Here is a 22,366-nt window from a genome sequence, read left to right as displayed (position 1 = left end):
TGCTCATGATGTCTCTTCACAGCAATAGTAAACCCTCACTAACGCAGTAGTTGGTACCAGGGACTGAAGAATTGCTCTGATAGGCCAGATCGTGTGTTTGTTTGGAGGAATTTGGACTTTGGCACTTTGGGTTATGATTAAGCATTGCTTAAAGAGCCATACTAGTAGGGGCATGGAAGAGAGAGGTGCTAACTAGTATGTGAACTACCAGCGACTCACTCAAGATGTTTCAGAGAAGAAGTTTAGTATGTTGTCTAGAGTTCTTTCTTGTGATATTCTGGAGAAGCAAGTTGCTGCCTTTTGTCCTTATCTAAAGACTCTGTCCAAGGCTGAAAGTGAAGAGTTTTGGATTAATTCCATTGGCAGAAAAAAATCTCAAAGCAGCTCGGTATAGACTCTGTCATGTGGATATTAGTGCTAACTCTAATGAAGATTTAGAATGAAAAGTAGCAAGCTGAGCAAGGCAAAGAACAAAAGTACATTTTGAAGAGAAAAAGAACACTAGGAAGTGGAATGGAACTAAATCCCATGTTCAAAGAGAGAAATGGACAAATAAATGCAGTAAAGGAAGAGACGACCTCAAGATAAGATCCTACCCAGCTAAATTTCCAACTTGTGGAAAGAAAGGAATTAAAGAAAAGTTTAGAGCTAGGTGTGTGGTGGTGGTGTACACCTTTAAACCCAGCACTGGAAAGGCAGAGGCTAGTGGGTCTCTGAGTTTAAGGCCAGCCTGGTCTAAAGATAAAGTTCAATGACAGCCAAGCTTGGTCAGTAAGGGAAAACTAAAAGCTGGTGAAGATGTAACTAACCAAGGAGGTCATGTTCCAACTCCAGTAAGCAGTAGACCTTGGCAGCTACAGTCACATGGTTCTGGCTTTAACCTTAAGAATAGAAGAAACATGTTACAGAAGTTGTCTCTGCATGTAAGAACAGCCGCTGAAGCTAAGCAAGCATCAGGGGTATCCCTGAATGGAGGCCTAGAAGAGAGGCCACCAAGTAAAGCTGTGAAAATGAAGCGTGGATTGCTTTAGATCCACGATGTGGGATCACATCCCAGGATGTGAGAGATGCCAGAGTCATGGGATACCTGCTGAGGAGAACTGCCGACAGGTGGTGAGCCAAGCCTAGGAGAAAGAACTGCTTTCCAGTCAACAAAGCTGAACAGAGTTAGCGAGGTGGAGAGTGTTTTGTCATCAGACATGGAGTGTAGAGTTTTGAGTTTACCCGACAGATTTTCAGTCTGCTTTGATCCAACATTTCCTCACTATGCTCCCTTCCCTGTGATTTGGAATGGTAATGTATGTCCTGTGCTGTTACATGTTGGAAATATGTGAACTGCTTTTAATTTTGATTTTTAAAGGGGGATTACCGTCAAAAGATGACCATGTATCTCAGAAGAGACTATGGTGTTTGGACTTTTAATATTGTTGAAACTATGAGGATTTTTGAAGTTAGACTGAACATAGTTTCTTTTTTCTTTTGCATTATGATATGGCTATAAGCTTTTGGGAGTCAGGGAGTCTGGGACGTGTGGCTTGAATGAGAATGGCTCCCAAAGAGATTGACACTATTAGAAGATGTGGCCTTGTTGGAGGAGGTGTGTCACTATGTGGCAGGCATTGAGGTCGCTTTTTCTCAAGCTTCTCTCAGTGTGAAAGTCAGTTGGCTTCTTGTTGCCTTCAGATGTAGCACTTTCAGCTCTAGCATTATGTCTGCGGGCTTGCTGCCATGCTCCCCTTTGTGACTATAATGGACTGAACCTCTGAAAGTGTAAGCCAGCCACCCTAATTAAATGTTTTTTTTTTTTATAATAGTTGCAGTGGTCATGGTCTCTTTACAGCAATCGTAAACCCCTAACTAAGATAGGCCCTTTTGGTTAAAAAAAATATATATCAATTAAAGGTAACCCATTCATGGCACTGACCATTCTAAGGATGTTATAGAAACCTACTCAGGAGAAGCTTTTAAAAATATACACAAATATGAAAGAAATCTAAATATAGTCACCAAATAATAGGATGAACACAGCCCTAACAATACATCTTTTGCCACAAAATGACATCATATTTTTAAAAAGTGAGTTTCACTGGCATTTGGCTAGCTGGCATTTTGACTATAAGAAATAAAAGTCTTTAGAACATATCAGTTAGTTTGTGTTAGTCTAAGTAAGATGCTTCATACATAAGAAAATTGTGAAATACCATATGACATAATCAGTAGTTTATAGTTTTTGAAAAACCCTAGAAACTATTTCACGTATTCTCTGGGATTTTGTTAATCAAAACCATTATCTACATATATTTTATGTGCCAAGAGTAGAATTGTTATCATCTCACAATTTATTTGAAAGTATGGAATCATTCTCCATATGTCACATGGTCTCTTGTACACAGATGACCTTATCTTGCCATAGCACATGAATTAAAGTGGAATGACTAGCACCAGGGCATTCGCTGGATTCATGGAAGATAAATGTTCTGAATAAGTAGATGCTTTTATTATATCTTTTGTTTGCTGCTCAAGAATGGAGCTGTGACTCTCATAGATGCAAAGACTGGGTAAAGCCTAACACAAACAAGAAAATACAGCCCGTATTTCTAAAGAGATACATTTTTAAAGAGTTTGTTAATGTATGCCTTTGAATAAAGCATCCAGTTCAGAAGAAACACTGAATGTTAAGGAGCTCAAATCTTTAAACAAAAAAATGTAGAGTAGCAGATTGTATTAAAAATACAGGATATATCAGTTTGTTGCTTTTAAGAAATACAGATCACTGGCAAAGACAAACAGCTCTGAGGCAAAATGAACAATGTAATGGGAAAAACAGTGCAACAGATTGTTGTGATATTTTGTTTGTATTTTAATAAACAAAACTTGCCTGAAGATCAGCATGCAAAGCTAAGCTACTAGAGGCCAAGAGTGTTGGCACACATCTTTAATTCTAGGACTCAGGAGACAGAGACAGATAGATCTCTATGAGATCAAGGATACCTTGGGCTACATAAGATCAATTCAGAAACAGATCCAGGTGTGTGGGAGTCACACACCTTTAATCCCAGCACTACAGAGGTGGAGAAGAGCAATAAAACTTGGTGGAGAGAGGAATATAAAGGAGAAGAGACAGGAACTCAGTACAGTTTGTTTTCTGAAGATTTGTGGTGACAGAATCTTGCCCATTCAGTCTGAAGATTTGGTAGAGGTAAAAGGTCTCTCTAGTGGTTGACTGCTTTGTTTTTCTGATCTTCAGCTTGAACCCCAATATCTGCCTCTGAGTTTTTATTTTTTGTGCAACAACAGGTGAAAACCTTTTTTAAAGAGCAGGTGTAGCTATGTGAATTCTGACAAATAAGACTTGAAAATACAATAGTGAAAGATAAAAAAAGCTTATTTCATATTAATCAAGAGAACAAGTTATACAAAGGCCATAGTAATTCTATACATATATGTACAAAATACCAACATATCTAATTTCATAATATAAACACAACCAGATAAAGGCATAGACTGATGGTAGCATGTTGGTGAGGGGTGACTTAATGGTATGACTCTCATTAATATACAGGTCAACCAGATAAAGCAAATCAACAAGAAAAGATATGAGTCAAATGATGTTACAGATCAGTGGACTTATCAGACATTTGCAGAATATTCTACTCAAAGACGAAAGAATAAGTATTCTATTCAGCATCCCATAATCATCCTCTAATACACTGGAGAACAGAAAGAAATCTTAATGCACAGTAAAATTATAAACATTGTCTTCTATTTGATTACAATGGACTAAAACTAGAAAACAACAGGAAGGGAATACATACAAGCTTATGAGGACTTAGCACTGTATTGAATGGTTAATAGGCCACTGAAACAATTAAAAATCATAGAATTAAATAATTACTAAAATATAAGAACCCATGGGATATGATCTAAGCAGACCTAGAGGGAAGTTTAGCATCATAAATGCTTACATGTAAAAAATTAAGGTAGTTTCAATAAAATTGGTAATAAATCTAGAGCCACAGAAAAATAAGAACAAGACAAACACAAAATCAGTAGATTAAAAAAAAAAGAGCAGAGCATATGTAAAATGGAAATGAACAAACAAGCAACAAACCAGAGTGGACTATAGTAATAATTAAAGTTGCTAAACTCTTAAAAAACTAACCAAAAGAGAGTGAACGCCATATGCCAAGATTCAGAAAATAGTTAAGGTACATTGGAAAAACCTGTATTTCAATACATTGGAAAAATCAAAAGAAATGAGTAAATGTTTTGGAGACCAGTTTCAACAAAAATACCACTAACAAGGGTAGGAGCATGAGGATTAGAAAAATAGTAAAGAGAACCAAGTTAGGAGTGAAAGCAATAAAACAGAAAACATAGGCTGGTACCAGGAGGAAGGGCCAGCGAATACTGAAATCGCCTGCGTTTAATTTCCATTTGCTTAAAATACTCAGACCCCAAAAGGTAGAAGTAAGATTTTATTTTATTTTTTTAAAGTAAATTTTATTAAATTATAAAAGTTTCCATTTCCGCCCCTCTTCCCAACACCCTCCCACTCCCCCCACTCCCTCTCCTCCTCCCTCTTCGTCCCTTAGGGCAGTCAGGGTTTCCTACCCTGTGGGAAGTTCAAGTTCCTCCCCCCCTCCCTCCAGGTCCAGGAAGGTGAGTATCCAAACAGACTGGATCCCCAAAATCCAGTATATGCAGAGGAAACAAGTCCCAGTATCATAGTCAATGGCTTTTCAGAAAGACTTCAGGCCAGCCACATTCAGAGAATCCGGCCAAATTCCGAGAATCTGGTTAGATCACGTCCTCGTTCAGTCCCAGTCCAACTGGCCTTGGTAAACTCTCATTAGATCAGTTCCCTTGTATCAGTGGGTGATAGCATCCCTCGCAGTCCTGACTTCCCTTTTCATGTTCTTCGTCCTTCTGCTCCTCATTTGGACCTTGGGGGGCTCAGTCCGGTGCTCCAATGTGGGTCTCCATCTGTATCGCCGTCCTTCGCCAGATGAAGGATCTATGGTGATAAGCAAAATATACATCAGTATGGTTATGGGCCACGGCCGGTTCAGGCACCCTCTCCTCTGTCCAGAGAACAATCTGGGGGATCTCTCCTTGGACCTGGGATCCCATATATAATCAAGTCTCCTGTAAACCCTAAAATGACTCCCTTAGTTGAAACATATTCTTCCCTGATCCCATATTCATCCTTCCTCCCTCCCCTCCCCATCCCAGGCCACCGAGCTTTCCCCATTCCTCCCCTACTCCCTTCTCTCTAACCCTCTCCCCTTCCATCAACCCTTCCCCCCCAATGCACCCGAGGTTACCTGGGACTCTTGTCTATTTCCTACCTACTGGTGGATAGCTAAATAATCTTCATCAGGTTCATCTTCTTATTTAGCTTCTCTAGGATCACGAATAATAGGCTCAAAGACCTTTAATTATGGTTAGAATCCACTTATGAGAGAATACATACCGTGTTTCTCTTTTTGGGTCTGGCTTACCTCACTTAGTAAAGCGTTTTCTATTTCCATCCATTTGCATGCAAAATTCAAGATGTCACTGTTTTTTACCGCTGAGTAAAAATCTAATGTGTATATGTTCCACACCTTTTTTAACCATTCTTCTATTGAGGGGCACCTGGGTTGTTTCCAGGTTCTGGCTATTACAAATTGTGCTGCTATGAACATAGTAGAACAAATGCTTTTGTAGTATGTTAGGGAATCTCTAGGGTATATTCCCATTGTGGAATTGCTGGGTCCTGAGGGAGGTTGACTCCCAGTTTCCTGAGAAACTGCCACACTGATTTCCACAGTGGCTGCACGAGTTTGCATTCCCACCAACAATGGATGAGTGTTCCCCTCACCCCACATCCTCTCCAGCATAGGGTATCGTTGGTATTTTTGACTTTAGCTATTCTGACAGGTGTAAGATGGTATCTCAAAGTGGTTTTGATTTGCATTTCCCTGATCGCTAAGGAGGTTGAGCGTGACCTTAAGTGTCTTCTGGCCATTCGAAGTTCATCTGTTGTGAATTCTCTGTTAAGTTCAGTACCCTATTTTTTAATTGGGTTAATTGGAGTTTTAGTGTCTAGTTTCTTGAGTTCTTTGTATATTTTGGAGATCAGACCTTTGTCTGATGAGGGGTTGGTGAAGATCTTCTCCCAGTCAGAAGGCAGCCTTTTTGTCTTACTGACAGTGTCCTTTGCTTTACAGAAGCTTCTCAGTTTCAGTAGATCCCAATTTTTCATTGTTTCTCTTATTGTCTGTGCTACTGGGGTCTTACTTACGAAGAGGCCTCCTGTGCCTATATCTTGTAGACTACTTCCCACTTTCTCTTCTATCAGGTTCAAAGTGGTCGGATTAATGTTGATGTCTTTAATCCATTTGAACTTGATTTTTGTGCATAGTGATAGATATGGATCTACTTTCATTTTTTTACATGTTGACATCCAGTTATGCCAGCACCATTTGTTAAAGATGCTTTCCTTCTTCCATTGTATACATTTAGCTCCCTTGTCGAAAATTAGGTGTTCATAAGTTTGTGGGTTAATATCTGGGTCTTCTATTCGATTCCATAGGTCGACTTCTCTGTTCTTATGCCAATACCAAGCTGTTTTCAATACTGTAGCTCTATAATAGAGTTTGAAGTCAGGGATGGTAATGCCTCCAGAAATGCCTTTATTGTATAAGATTGTTTTGGCTATCCTGGGTTTTTTGTTTTTCCATATAAACTTGATTATTGTTCTCTCAAGGTCTGTGAAGAAGTTTGATGGGATTTTGATGGGGATTGCATTGAATCTATAGATTGCTTTTGGTAGAATTGCCATTTTTACTATGTTGATTCTCCCAATCCAAGAGCAGGGGAGGTCTTTCCATTTTCTGGTATCCTCCTCAATTTCTTTCTTCAAAGACTTAAAGTTTTTGTCAAATAGGTCTTTCACTTCCTTGGTTAGAGTAACCCCAAGATATTTTATGCTATTTGTGGCTATCATGAAAGGTGATATTTCTCTGATTTCCCTCTCTGCTTCTTTATCCTTTGTGTATAGGAGGGCAACTGATTTTTTGGAGTTGATCTTGTATCCTGCCACATTACTAAAGGTGTTTATCAGCTGTAGGAGTTCTTTGGTAGAGTTTTTGGGGTCACTTATGTAAACTATCATACCGTCAGCAAATAACAAAAGTTTAACTTCATCATTTCCAATGCGAATCCCCTTGATCTCCTTATGTTGACTTATTGCTATTGCTAGAACTTCAAGCACTATATTGAAGAGGTATGGAGAGAGTGGACAGCCTTGTCGTGTTCCTGATTTTAGTGGAAAGGCTTTGAGTTTCTCTCCATTCAGTTTGATGTTAGCTGTCGGCTTGCTGTATATTGCTTTTATTATATTTAAGTATGATCCTTGTATCCCCAGTCTCTCCAACACCTTTATCATAAATGGGTGTTGAATTTTGTCAAATGCTTTTTCAGCATCCAATGAAATGATCATATGGTTTTTTTTTTCAGTTTATTTATATGATGGATTACATTGATAGATTTGCATATGTTGAACCAGCCCTGCATCTCTGGAATGAAGCCGACTTGATCATAATGGATAATTTTTCTAATGTGTTCTTGGATTCGGTTTGCCAGTATTTTATTGAGAATTTTCGCGTCGATGTTCATGAGTGAGATTGGCCTGTAATTCTCTTTCGTGGTTGTGTCTTTGTGTGGTTTTAGTATTAGGGTAACTGTAGCTTCATAAAAGGAGTTAGGCAATGACTCTTCTGTTTCTATATTGTGGAATACGTTAAGGAGCATAGGTATTAGCTCTTCCTGGAAGTTCTGGTAGAATTCTGCATTGAAACCATCTGGTCCTGGGATTTTTTTGGTAGGGAGATTTTTGATAACAGCTTCTAATTCTTTGCGACTAACAGGTCTATTTAGATTGTTCACCTGGTCTTGGTTAAACTTTGGTATATGGTACTTATCTAAAAAATGTCCATTTCTTTTACATTTTCCAACTTTGTGGCATATAAACTTTCATAGTAAGATCTAATGATTCTCTGAATTTCCTCTGTGTCTGTGGTTATGTCCCCCTTTTCATTTCTGATTTTATTAAATTGCATGTTCTCTCTCTGTCGTTTGATTAGTTTGGATAGGGGTTTGTTGATCTTGTTGATTTTCTCCAAGAACCAGCTTTTTGATTCATTGATTCTTTGGATTGTTTTCTGTGTTTCTATTTTGTTGATTTCAGCCCTCAGTTTGATTATTTCCAGTCTTCTGCTCCTCCTGGGTGAATCAGCTTCTTTTTTTTCTAGAGCTTTCAAGTGTGCTGTTAAGTCTCCAATGTGTGCTTTCTCCGTTTTCTTTAATTGGGCACTTAGTGCTATGAACTTTCCTCTTAGCACTGCTTTCATAGTGTCCCATAGGTTTGAGTATGTTGTGTCTTTGTTTTCATTAAATTCAAGGAAGACTTTAATTTCTTTCTTTATTTCTTCCTTGACCCAGGGGTGATTTAGTAGTTTACTGTTCAGCTTCCATGAGTTTGTTGGCTTCCTGGGGGAAGCATTGTTGTTGAATTCTAATTTTAGTCCATGGTGATCTGACAAGACACAGGTAGTTACTAATATTTTTTTGTATCTGTGGAAGTTTGCTTTGTTACCGAGTATGTGGTCAATTTTCAAGAAGGTTCCATGAGCTACAGAGAAAAAGGTATATTCTTTCCTATTTGGGTGGAGTGTTCTATAGATGTCTGTTAAGTCCATTTGATTCAATACCTCCAATAAATCTCTCAATTCTCTGTTTGGTTTCTGTCTGATTGACCTGTCCATTGGTGAGAGAGGAGTGTTGAAGTCTCCTACTATTAGTGTGTGTGGTTTGATGACTGCCTTGAGTTCTAGAAGAGTTTCTTTTACATATGTGGGTGCCTTTATATTAGGAGCATAGATATTCAGGATTGAGACTTCCTCCTGACGAATTGTTCCAGTTATGAGTATGAAATATCCATCTCCATTTCTTCTGATTGATTTTAGTTTGAAGTTGATTTTGTTAGATATTAGAATGGCCACACCCGCTTGTTTCTTAGGTCCATTTGCTTGGAAAACCTTTTCCCAACCCTTTACTCTGAGTAGGTGTCTGTCTTTGTTGTTGAGGTGTGTTTTTTGTAAACAGCAGAATGTTGGATCCTGTTTTCGTATCCAATCTCTAAGTCTGTGCCTCTTTATAGGTGAATTGAGTCCATTGATATTAAGTGATATTAATGACCAGTGGTTGTTGACTCCGGTCATTTTTTTTTTTTTAGGTAGTAGAGTGTATGTGTTTTTCTTCTTTAATTTGTGCTTGTGAATGGTCTCTAGATGTTCGAGTTATTGTAGGCCGTGTTGGGAATGTTGGATTCCTTCGGTAGTGATTTTCCTTCTAATATTCTCTGTAAGGCTGGATTAGTAGCTATGTATTGTTTAAATTTGTTTTTACCTGGAATATTTTCTTTTCTCCGTTGATAGTGAACAATAGCTTGGCTGGGTATAGTAGTATGGGTTTGCATCCATGGTCTCTTAGTTTCTGCAGTACCTCTATCCAGGATCTTCTGTCTTTCATGGTTTCCATAGAGAAATCTGGTGTAAGCCTGATAGGTTTACTTTTATAAGTTACTTGACCTTTTTCCTTTGCAGCTCTTAAAATTTTTTCTTTAATATGTATGTTTTGTGTTTTGATTATTATATGGCGAGGGGATTTTTTTTCTGATCCAGTCTATTTGGTGTTCTGTATGCTTCTTGAACCTTCATAGGAATATTGTTCTTTAGGTTGGAAAAGTTTTCTTCTATAATTTTGTTGAATATATTTTCTGGGCCTTTGATCTGCAGTTCTTCTCCTTCTTCAATCCCTATTATTCTTAGATTTGTTTTTTTTTTTATTGTGTCCCAGATTTCCTGAATGTTTTGTGAAGAGAATTTGTTGGATTTGCCGTTTTCTTTGTCCAGTGCATTTATTTTCTCTATGGTATCTTCAGAATCTGAGATTCGTTCTTCTATCTCTTGTATTCTATTGGTTATGCTTGATTCTGTAGTCTCCGTTCGTTTACCTTGGTTTTCCATATCCAGCCGGTTCTCGGTTTGTGTTTTCTTCATTGCCTCCATTTCAGTTTTCAATTCTTGGACTGTTTCCTTTACTTGTTTGATTGTTTTTTCTTGGTTTCTCAGGGTCTCATTCATGGATCTACTTATTTCTTCAAACTTTTTGTTATATTTCTCATCTAATTCTATACTCATTTCTTCAAACTTTTTGTTATATTTCTCATCCAATTCATTAAGGGAGTTATTCATGTCCTGTTTAAGGGACTCTATTGCTTTCACAATGGCACTTTTTTCCACTTCTTCTGGGTTAAGGTGTTCAAGTCCTTCTATTGTAGGGTCCTTGGGATCTGGTGTTTTCATGTTGTTTTTCAGATTGTTGGATGAGGTCCTGCCTTGGCGTCTGCCCATCTCTTACTTCAAATGTTCTCTATTGGAACTTTTGTTACCGGGTCAGGTTCCCTTCTTGGGCAGCGACTTCACTGACAGAATGCCCACCTTTCCTCAGGCAGGCTATTGAAGCACAGGCACTCCCTCTTTCCGGGATGTGCTTACAATGCAGGCCCAGCTTGCAAGGCAGCTGAGCTGGGGAAATTTTATGGTCCCAGGGGGAAGGGAGAAATATAGGAAATCGTACCTGGATGGGAGCTGGGATGGCAGGCGGGAGGGGGTAGCCAGCACTGCAGGGCGACCTGGGCGTCTATGGGGTCGGGGAACGCCCAAGCTCCTCCTCATTTGGACCCTGCCCCGGCCCGAAGGAAACTCACTCCTCCGATGGCCCTCTGCTAGAAGTCAGGGCCCCTGCTGGTCAGGAATGTGGCTCAGCTGGCCCCTGGTCCACCTGTCCTCAGGGAGGCCTTTAAGACCCAACAACTGCCTAGGAGTAAGATTTTAAAAACTACATTAACATCATACAAGGAAATGAACATACCAGTTGAAGGGTGCAGGCTACATTCTTAGATAAACATTTGTTGCTAGAACAAGATAAGTCACACTCATACCCTAGATCAAAACATTCTGGAGGCAAACCACTAGGTTGAATCCATTGTTATCTTCTTAGGGATATTTGGGTTATATATTATTTGGATCCTTAGACTTTTGTTTGAACAGAAACAGATCTACTTCTCTACTACTGAAAGACAAGGTCTGGATATTAGCCACACCTGTTGATAATAACCTTGAGAGAGTAGAATTCTCTGATCTACACCTTGGTGGGATCTTTGTTTGAGGTAGAAATGGACAATAACCTTGAAGGAATAGAAGGGAGTTCCAACTCTCTGACATTTGGTCAGGGCGGAATGGTAACTCTGAGGAAGCTGAAACTCTCTGACCTTCAAACAAGGTGGAAATAGATTCACATTTTTGGGCCTCCACATAAATGTCTACATATACGTGCCCTACTTTTGTTGTGTGTGTTCACCTCACCTGTGTGTGTGTGTGTGTGTGTGTGTGTGTGTTTATTTAAGCCAGAGGTTGATACTCTGTTGTTTTTCATTTTATTTTTCTAGACAGTTTCTCTTACTGAACCTAGAGCTCTCTGACTTAGCAAGACTAATTTGTCAGCACACCCCAGGAATCTTCCTGTATCTGCCTTTCCACCACTGGGATGAGAGGTGTGTTTAAACAACCACGGGGGGGGGGGGGCTTCTTATGTAGCCTCTGGGGTTGTAAGCTCAGGTCCTCATGGTTGCACAGCAAACACTTGACTAACTAAGCCATCATTCCTGTCCCCTTGATATGACTTTTTGTTTTAGGAATGATAAAATCTTTTAATATTCCATTATTCTTGTTGTATTTTATTTATTTTGGATAAAAAATAAAATTTTATCAATAACCAAAACATTTACATTTTAAAAAATATTCAAAGTTGCGTCTATAACTATTCTACAATGTGAACTTGGGAGTATCTCTAGTGAAAATATAGAAACCTGCCTCTATACTTTGTATATGCATACATACGCACACGCATAAACACACAGACACATATATAATTATGATAGATGATTTCATATGATATGGGCATTAAAAATAATAGAACATGGCCCGTCCCCTGTAGTTCCTCATCTTTTTTGGCTAATAATTTTTTCTTAGTTAAGTTTCTGGCTGTCTTAGACTGCTTTTTAATGGGTATCACTGCTAATACTGTTTGCTGTTAAAAAAAGAGTTCTATTCTCAGATAATTAGGAATATCAATCCGTTTCTATTTAACATGGGTTTCTGATTGAAGATCTGCCCTGGGCCAGGCACTCAAGCTGTTAGACTAAACAGCATTGTTCATACCTCAGAAATAAAACTGAGTGAAAACTAAATTGTCAGGGTCACTATTTTCTTCCCACAGAGTGGAACATGAGACATATAACTCTAATAGAAATATGCAATGGAAGCTCCTCAAGCAATTGTCTTGTTTTTGTCAGATAAAAATAAATAATTTTTTTCCTGACGCTTCTATGTCAGCTTTTGGGCAAGCTCCAGTGATTTTCTACTGAACACAGCCCTTTGAAGAGTTTTCTGCTAGCAATATATTTATGACCTCATTTCCCAGGAGCTGGCTCTAGCTTAGTGTCCATCTCTCAGCTGCCTGCCAACTTCCCATCTTTCATATCAGCCTGGTCATTGTGGACACCTCTATTTTCAGGAACAAGGGTGAAGAACATAGATGGGGAGGGAAACTTCTGCAGTGTTAGAGAGTGGTGGGTGACAACCCACAGAGACAAAAAGTAAGTCTGTTTAGCCTCTGCTTAGAAAGCCTTTCCTTCAAGATTTTTTTCAAATTTTCTCTTTCTAGCCTCTCTCTCTTTCTCTCTCTCTCTCTCTCTCTCTCTCTCTCTCTCTCTCTCTCTCTCTGTGGCCTAGGGCACTAATGAACCTGGGACCTTGTGTGTGCCGTGCATTCACCATTACCCTGATCTACATCATCAGCCCCCAGTCTCTGTTCTCAAATGTAGTGAGTACACACATTTCCCTATTTGCTCATATCAGCTCTGAGGAAAATATGAGGCCTAAGTGGAGGCAGCAACAATTGTTGAAAGCTGCTTATAAGTTCTATGTTTTTGTTTCTGTAGTTTTGATAAAATTATCGACTACCTTGAGAAATACTCATAAACAAAACCCTATTTTTCATAGGTTATATTCCAGATCTGAGATTCTCCTTTTTTACCTGGCATTGAAATTGAAAAGAAACAAAGTAAGATTCATTACAAAACTGGAGACTGGTCCATAATGTTAGTCGAACGAAGTGTCAATTGCTTTGTTCCTTCAAAAGAAACATAATTTTAAAATATTATCTTTCAAAAAATAATATATATATATATATATATATATATATATATATATATATATATATATATAGGTGCCTCGTTGTCCATTCCAAGAATTGGTAGCACATGAATGGACTTTTTAAAAGTTTACTTTGGGGATGTAATGTTGAGATGCATATAAGACATCCATGTGAGTCTAGAGAAGTAAGATGAATAAGAAGAAGGGAGAAAGGAGGAAAGATGGAAGGAGGGATAGATTTCTAGAGTGACACAGTTATACGTTTTAGAATCATTAGCATGTATAATATTCATTTATATATTTTAGTCATTAATAGAGTTGAGAGCGAGGGGAGAGAGAGAGAGAAAGAGAGAGAGAACGAGAGAGAAGTCTAATCACTGGGGTCTGAGTACACTAAAGTTAGAGTTTGGGAGATGAGAATTAAATAGTAGAAAAGACGATAAAGTAAGAAAAATGATTGCACATGGAATCTTACATGCCAAACAAAGTCTTCTAGGAGAAGAGAATGCCTGGATTCCTCTGGAAATTTGAAATTGAAATTGAAATCGAGTAGGTGGTTTGACAGTCATTCATGACTTTGCGAGAAGTAGGTTAGTAGAACAGTGAAGTGAAACATCTGGGTTAGTTCAAGGGAGCCAGGGGAGAAAATTGAAGGCAGCGGATCTTGAAACCCCCTTTCAGTTTTTATCTTGTCTCGTACTCTGCAGCAGATGTAAAGTAACCCATTGAGATCGAAGCCAAAGAGAGAAGTGGGTCAGAGACAGACCTTTTCTAAAACATTTGTTTTAAATGAGAGAAAGTACACACACTTATAGGGAATAATCCAGGGAATAAAAATGACATGGGTGATAAGGACGGCAGGGAACTTTTAGACCTCCAGTTAGAGATGAAAGGGTGGAACTGGGTCTCTCTACAGGAAGACACATGATAAAGCATACTTGTTACAGATGAAAAGAAGAGGGAAAGGATGGTAGTATATAAATGGATGATGAGTTCCTCTGCAGATATTTGTCTGCCTGGTGAGGTGAGAGTAAGAATGAAAAGAGATGAAGAAGGTGAAAGAGGACATTAGAAGATCATTTTGAGACTCATAGAATAAGAATTGATCTGAGAATCTACTGTGTAGAAAAGAAACAGTGAAAATCTTTGTATTTCACAGAATTGAGATGTTCACTCCTCTTTAGACAAGCTGGTGGTCCCCTACTCCTGGGAGGTCACCAAATTGATACAGAACTTAGCATGAGCACCCTATCTCATATAGTGTATTACAGTTCAGAACTCCCAGACCTAGTGATCCTCCTACCTCAGTCTCCCAAGAAGTTGAGACAATGGATGTGTGCCACTTTGTCCAGCAAGAATGGCAGTTTTAAATATATAATAAACACCTTCTTTGGCAGTTAGACTCGAGAGAAATGCCTTTCCTAATATCCAGTTCTCAGAGGCAGAAAATTCTAAGGGAGAGTTTCCTATCCTTTGGGCAAATAGCAATTTCTCAGACCCAGAAGCACTGATGTGGAAGAGCAAATGAGGATCATTGCTCCCTGAGGATCTTCAAGCTGTTAATATGTGTTAGGAGAGGGTGCATCATTTTCTTCACTGGGGTAGTGATGTGGATTACCCTCTGTATGCTGTGAATACCATTGGTTAATAAAAAAATCTGTCTTGGACATGGCAGGGCAGAATAGTGCTAGGTGGGGAAAACTAAACTGAATTCTGGGAGAAAGAAGGTGGAGTCAGGGAAAAGCCCCAGACAGAGACAGAGGCCAAATGGAACCTTGCCAGTAAGCCACAGTCACATGACAATACACAGATTAATAGAAATGGGTTAAATAAATATGTAAGAGCTAGCCAATAAGAAACTAGAGCTAATAGGCCAAGCAGTGATTAATTAATACAGCTTCTGTGTGATTATTTTGGGACTCTGTGTGGCTGAAAAATGAATGAAGTGTTCTCCAACAAAAAATTGGTGCTCCAATGTGTGCTAGCTAAATTCACATAAAACCTGAGAGGGCTTAGAAAGGAATTCTAGACATTAAAAAACAAAGTTTAGCCCCATTTTTTTTTCTGAATGGGTTCTGCTTACTGGCAGCATGCTGCAGCCCCTGTAAGAGGGGTCTTCCTGATTCAGTAGTAGCCAAAATACACACACACACACACACACACACACACACACACACACACACACACACAAACAAAAACCCATTCCTGGGCCATGCTAATAGCATGAACTCTGACTCTTTTGGAAGGTCTTACTACAGAGCATTTAAATGGAGTTTGTGAGCAGAGTGCTATGACTTACTTAATGGCAACATAGACCCTCTTTGTGCCTGAAACTGAAGCTGTTAGTATGGCTTGTGTGAAACAGACCTCTGCCTGGCCACGCTGGACTGGGTGGAACCAAAAGGCAAAGCAGCTTTACTTTTAGTAATAATGCTTAGCCAGTTAACATTTTAAGAAGTGGCCCTGGACAGAAAAAGATTTCAGATACACAATAGGTCAGATTCAGACATAAAAGACCTCTAAACAAGATACTCTTCCTCTTGGAAGATAGAAGAAGAGTAAAGAGACAGTAAATAATATAAAGAGTACAGACAGTCATATATTAAAGGAGTAAAGATAATAAAGTAAATATTAAACTTACAGAAAAAATAAGAGTAAGAAAAAATAAACCACATAAAGATGGAATATACACTGAGAGTCTGGATTATGTATACTACTGTGTTTTCTTTGAATTTTTTGACTGAAGAGAAACATTTGATTTTGGGGACTGCCAAGATAAACCAACATATATGTTTTAAAGATTTCTTGACTTTAAAATTTGAGACTAAAGATATGGTGTTTTAGAAAAGAAGTTCTTCTTTTGTTTCCTAAGAGAATGAGTACCTGTGAAATCCTTCCAAACTAAAGTGGCTTAATGGAGCAAGACCTCCTGAAAGGTCACCATAAACACCCCTCAAAATTACTTTGCCCAACAAAAAAGGAGGAAACAGTTTGGAGAGCACTACACCCAAATTCCCAAATACTGTCTATAAATGTTTGTTTACATTTAAAAGGGGATATGCCATAGAGAGATGAATACTTTGCATTGATATGGATCTTGGTTTATTGATACAAATTTAAGGTCAATTTATTATATGTATATTTCTGCTCCTGGTTAAGGTATATTGTTTGTGCAGTTAATTTAAAAATGTAATGTATAATTAAGAAATAGAGGTTAATAGATAACTATCTATAATAGTCACACTTGTAGTCATGTGAGTTAGGTTTTCTAGATATATAGAGATATATTTCAGTTAAATGGGCATTCTTCAAATCAAAGACCTCCAGAATATGGCAGTTAAAATGTTTTAATAACTTAGGTCTTTTCATGACAATGAGACACACCTGTTCACTTATATGTGGATGTTTACTGTTAAGTCATTGATAAGCAGGATATCATCCATATAACCACAGAGATTAGTGATATAGTAAGGGAATAGTTGGGAGGGATGGATCTCCCTAGAAAGTGAAAATAAATCACATAGTTATAGACAGATGAGGGGAACATTGAAATAGCAGAATCAAACGGAGAGGGGCAGTAAAGGGAGGGACAGCTAGAGCTAAGGGTCATTTGAGGGACTCTATGGAAATCTAATGCAGTAGAAGTTTTCTAAAATATAGGCATATATGAAATCAATCTAAATGAAATCAGCAAGTAACAAATCACCAAATCTCCTATCTGTCTGGGGGAATACAGAGCCCCAAATGGATATCTCTTGCCATCAAATGAAGATTCCAGCACTGGAAATGGGTTACATATAATTGAGTTGTTTGCCAAAGGTGTCCCATTGAAACCCCTCAAAACCCAGGTTATTGCCAGGTTATTAGTTGCTAAAAAACACAAAAACAAACAAACAAAACAAAACATAAAACAGTAAGGCCCTATTGCTGAAGACAACACTTATAAAACTCACTGAACACCAAGCAATGGAGCTGGTTCTTTTCTAGAGCGTTTACCCTTATGGACTTACATGCTATCAAAGGAGACATGTAACCACAAATCCAGCAACACACCCATTGATCTATAATAGTGATATGCCTGCATGTTAGGCTGGTAGAACGGTGACTCAAAGCTTGTGGGAGAAACATACAAAGACGTGAGTGGACTTAAGGATCACTTCATGAAATGGAATCCATACCCAACACTGCTTGAGTAGCCACGAATCTAAGATTGAAGAGTCCATGGACCTAGTGGAAGACCAAATACTACTGTTCTGCTAAATGACCATAACAGCAACATGACTCCTAATCACATTTTGCTACACTCATAGATCTAGGCCTTTCTCAGTCATCATTAGAGAAGCTTCCTACTGCCATGGATGGGGACAAGTACAGATATCCACATCTATACCCTAGGCAGAGGGTGAAAGACCATAGAACACACAGCCCTAAATGGGGTGTCTTCATCAGATCCTTCCTTTAGGGCTTGGGCAACCCTGCTGAAGACGTGGCAGAAGTGTCTGAGTCAGAGAATTTGAAAGGCATCAAAGAAACAAGACCTAAAAACAGCAGTATTTACACATACATGACCGAACAGAGACTGAAACAACGTACATGGTCGGTGTCAATGACCAAGACCCACTTCATGGCCACCGACCATCCTGCTCATCACCAGGGAGAGACCAGTGGAATTGGCTCTGCCTCAGCCCTATCTTCTGGAGAAGCTGGCAAAATATATTGTCTGAAAAAAATCGATTTTCAATTAAAATAACGATAATGAAGACAATAAATATTAGAGTATGGCTGCAGCTGTTCAGACCCTTGTGCTGTCCCTTTAATTTCTGTAGTCAAGACTGAAGCTACACCACAGTGTTGACAACTCTTTGTGAGCAGTGTTTGCTCTTAACCTATACTGAGAGTACAGGAACTCCTTTGACAACTCCCAGAGAGTGGTAACAAGACCTCCTAGATGGCCAGGTTGCTAGGTAACAGCTTGTTTCCTTGGTCACAGTGAGTCCATAGAAGACTCCTGTCCCCAAAGAGGTGGCAGATTCTTGGTGGACAATCCTCATCTCCTTGGAAATGTGTGAAAGATTATCTTCAGAAAAAGAGCTTTTATGAAGAAAATAAAGAGCGGCTTTATTTTCACCGTGTCAGACATGTTCAAAAGGTAGGAAAATACAATTAAAGGTGACCTTTATTATTACTTGAGAACATGAAAGTCCAGCAAGCGAAGCTAATGTTACCAGATTATATTGCAGTTAACGATGTAAAGTACTGACCTGGTGGCTTCCAGAATGCAACAAACTCAGCCACCATCGTGTGCCCAACACTGGGAACTAGCTGTAAACTCTGTAAACTCGAATGCAGTCCATGCCTAATCAAAGGGAGGTGGGCTGCTGTGCAGCAAGTATGCCTGCAGATACTCTTCTAAGAAGTAGGTGGAATTTCAAGGGAATAAATGAGTCAGCTAAAAGGAAATATCTATTAATATTAACTAGGTAGATTCAAATAAATCTATCTACTGCCAATAGGAGATGTTAAATAAGTTACAGGCAAAGCCTATTCCTTCTTCCCTGGATTCACATCTCCTCAGTGTCTCCTAAGTGCGTCACAAATCTTGTAGATAATTGAACAATGTGCATTCTGGAAGACTGTAATTGTATTCAAGGATTTTGATTGTTTCTTTGTTTTTGCTTTATATTGCTGGGTTCCCATCTTTTAAAGCATGAGATTTACACTTTGTGCCTTCAATATTCTGCACACCGTGCTTCGTAAAATACAGGAACTAGTTGTGGTTTCTGCTTACCGCCTGGAATCAGACAAATTCTTGATGTGGAATTGATGAAATGGCAGAATGGTCCATGAGCCAGACACGCAACCTCAGTCTGTGTCATAGTATGTTTTATTATGGAAATATAAATGCTTCCTATTTTGGAGACTTGACAGACAACATGGTCCTTTTCAGCTGAGTAGAAGTTCTGTACAGTGTTAGGGGCTTCAGTTTTACCTGTGCTAGGAGGTAACTTGTGAGCTCTACATGAGCTGATATTTACCGCCAGTGACATTGTCTGCACACTGTTGCTCACAGGACTTTCCTAAAGGAGTTCTCTTCATTTGGAGTTAGGCAGTTTTACGTTTTATCACAAGACTGATTCCCATCCCTTGCCCATCAGTATTGATTCTCCTCTCCGGCGGCGCAGAACCTGGTGACATTTTAAAAACCATAACAAGAACAGAGTCAAAACCTAAGCAGACCGTGAGTGCTAGGACAACAAAGGTCTCCACTTTCTGAATATGACTTCTAGAGAGTATAAAGGATTTCTATCGTCCTGGGTACAAGTATTTGAGCACACCCTTCGCTCTTACAAATATCACTATGCCTCTGCAATTTAAAAGCTTTTTCAATGTGGAAGGCTCTTCTTTGCTTTCTCACTTTTATTGTACATGAATTTGAGACACATTGGTGCTTATTAGTTTAGATTTGGAGGTGTGGCAATGGAAGTAAGCCAAATTTATGAAAATAAAAATTGTTTACATTAAATTAAAATTCAGCTCAAGAACATATATATGTATATATATGTATATATGTATATATATGTATATATGTATACACACACACACACACACACACACATATATATATATAATAAGTATGATAAAATCTAACTCAGACAGACACACAGGAAATAAGCAAATATAGTTGCCCGGTTTTTCAAAATTAGATGTTGCTCTTATCTAGTAACAATATAAACCATCTCAGACTTGCCTGTGTGGTCCTAGACTCTGTGTTAACGGAAAGCATTTGGAATGTCCTAACAGTTTTCCAGAGGAGCTGGTTAATAAAGCATTATATGCTTAATGGATGGGTTTAGTCCTGAGAATTTAGAGCCGCCTGAAAGTAGTAATAATCTCTGAGTTTAAACCTAGTACATTTTATTTGCCATTTCAGAAATTAAACTCTCTATCAGTTACTTCTGTATTTTATGAGAGTTCCACTGAGAATTATCGCTACTACGGCCTGTTAGTTACTTCATTATCATCTCCAGCTTGCAGAGAGGACAAACATTGTCAATGTGCAAGCGAATAAAACATAGTCATAGAAAGGATTGAAATACTAGGCTAAAAATTAAAAAAAGAAAAATTTATTAAATCAGAGGCAGAATGCAATGATCTTATTGTATCCTAGTGTGATACTCTCTTGTAAAAGTAACTGTGTCATGCATCAGAATTGCCTTGTGTTAGCAAAAATCTCACTGGGTTTTGGTTCAGGAGTCCAATTCTCCTCTCTCTCTCTCTCTCTCTCTCTGTCTTTCTCTCTCTCTTCCTTCTTTATTGAGTGAAGAAAGAGAATGAAGGTTTGGGAAGGGCGCTATTTGCTAACTGAAAGTTAAATTGAGCTTTCTTCCCTCCTCCCTGAATAGAAAGCCCTCACAGAAAATCCACAAATAGCAATGATGGAAGTTTTAGAAACTGAGTTGATCTGAAAGCTATTTTGTTCACCCTGAGTGTCATAGAAGACACACCCTGGGCCTTGAGATGTGTCCAGTGTCCCTTCTTCCAGCCAAGGAGCTCCGCTTCACCCTGAGGGGTGGGCTGCCTGCCGTTTCCTCCTTTAGCCACCTACCAAGTTATGGAACTGTCAGCTTGTCCTTTTAGTTGAACTGATAGCTTCCACTGCTGCGGACACGTTATGAGGTTATAAATTCATGGCTGTAAAGGACATCGCAGCCTCCCAATGGAAGGTGCTTGGGAACGGATTGGTTCTCATTGTTCTTTTTTCATCCTGTCTTCTCAGCTCATCTGATAGTTTCTTGTTAGTCACTCTACATGTTTAAAAAACAAGAATAGATGGCTGGTTCCGACAGGGCCACCTATATTTAAAGACAGTATAAATCAAGCCCGAAGGCCGCTGTACAGCACCAGCCAAGGCACTTTCTCTAGGACAGCTTTATTCCGTAGCATTAATAACACTAATTCCTCTGTTACAAGGGTTTAGATTGTTAATTTATGAGTGCTGTTTGTTCACGGTTGGCAGAAAGATGAAAACTGAGCAAACCAATATACCATGTAGGCTGCGTCTGTCTGGTGTGTTTGGAAGTGAGGGGAGTGAGGAATGAGCTTTGTAGGCAGAATGCTGGGCTCTAGGATGATGTTCTCATCTAGTTCCACATTTGAAAGTTTAACTATGGCTGCAGTGAATGAGAACTTTTCATAACGTATAGGTGCTAGCCAATAATGAAATAATTTATATATGGCCAAGTGAGACACTCAGAATAAGAAAACTCCATGGTAATGATTTGCCTTATCAAGTGTGTAGCCTCATGACAGAGTTTTATGATTCTGTAAAGCAGGGCAGTATTTATATGGCACCTGCCTCTCACTTGAATCCTAGTGGCTAATTAATGGACATTAATTGGGTGGGGGTTTTGGAAAACTACTCTCTCTGGGTTAGTGGCATGTCTGTTGCTATGATAAATTACCGGGCAAGGTAACTCACAGAAGGAAGAGTTTGCTTGTCTACAAGTCCCGAAGGGTGAAGAGACTGTCACGGGAGCAGCAGGTTGACATGGCTACTGGGAAAGGAAGAAGAAGAAAGGGAAGGACGCTGACAGCTCACATGCTCAACTTCAAGCAAGGAATCAGAGACTATATAATCTTCCATCCTACCACCAGTGACAAAATCTTTCAGCAAAACTGCAACACTTAGACCTCCCCAAATTGTGTCAACAACTGGGAAAGAAGTGTTTAAATACCTGGACCTATGGGGATGGGGGGGGGCATTTGACATTCACACCACCCCACTTTATGGGCTTTAATTTCCTATTCTACAAAACCAAAATAAAAGAGTTGCATATTTTATTAGGAATTTTGAAAAGTCGAGTGTGTGAATCCATGCAAATCTTTTCATGCAGTGCCTAACAAAATGTAAGTGCCTAAGAAGATATCAGCTCTAACATTATACAAGTAGTATGGTCCAGCAATACTGCTTAGCAGGTAAATGTACATTCTAGAAAGTGAGACCTGATTCCCTTGGGTTATCTTTTGACCTTCACATG

General features: G+C 38.9%; 1 protein-coding gene across 1 annotated transcript in view; it reads left to right on the top strand.

The window, feature by feature from the left end:
* The first annotated feature begins 18,340 nt into the window (after nt 1-18,340).
* The window catches only part of LOC125394191 (uncharacterized), a 29,552-nt gene continuing 25,526 nt past the window's right edge, over nt 18,341-22,366 (top strand). Inside the window, exon 1 of the mRNA XM_048424916.3 lies at nt 18,341-18,477. Coding sequence (XP_048280873.3) covers nt 18,425-18,477 — 53 coding nt within the window. The 5' untranslated portion in view covers nt 18,341-18,424. The remainder of the gene's footprint in view (nt 18,478-22,366) is intronic.

Source organism: Myodes glareolus, chromosome 20 (genome assembly GCF_982192425.1).
Source record: "Myodes glareolus chromosome 20, mMyoGla1.1, whole genome shotgun sequence".
Lineage (NCBI taxonomy): Eukaryota > Metazoa > Chordata > Mammalia > Rodentia > Cricetidae > Myodes > Myodes glareolus.
Note: the sequence above shows the minus strand (reverse complement) of the source record. Positions and strands in the feature narration are given on the sequence as shown.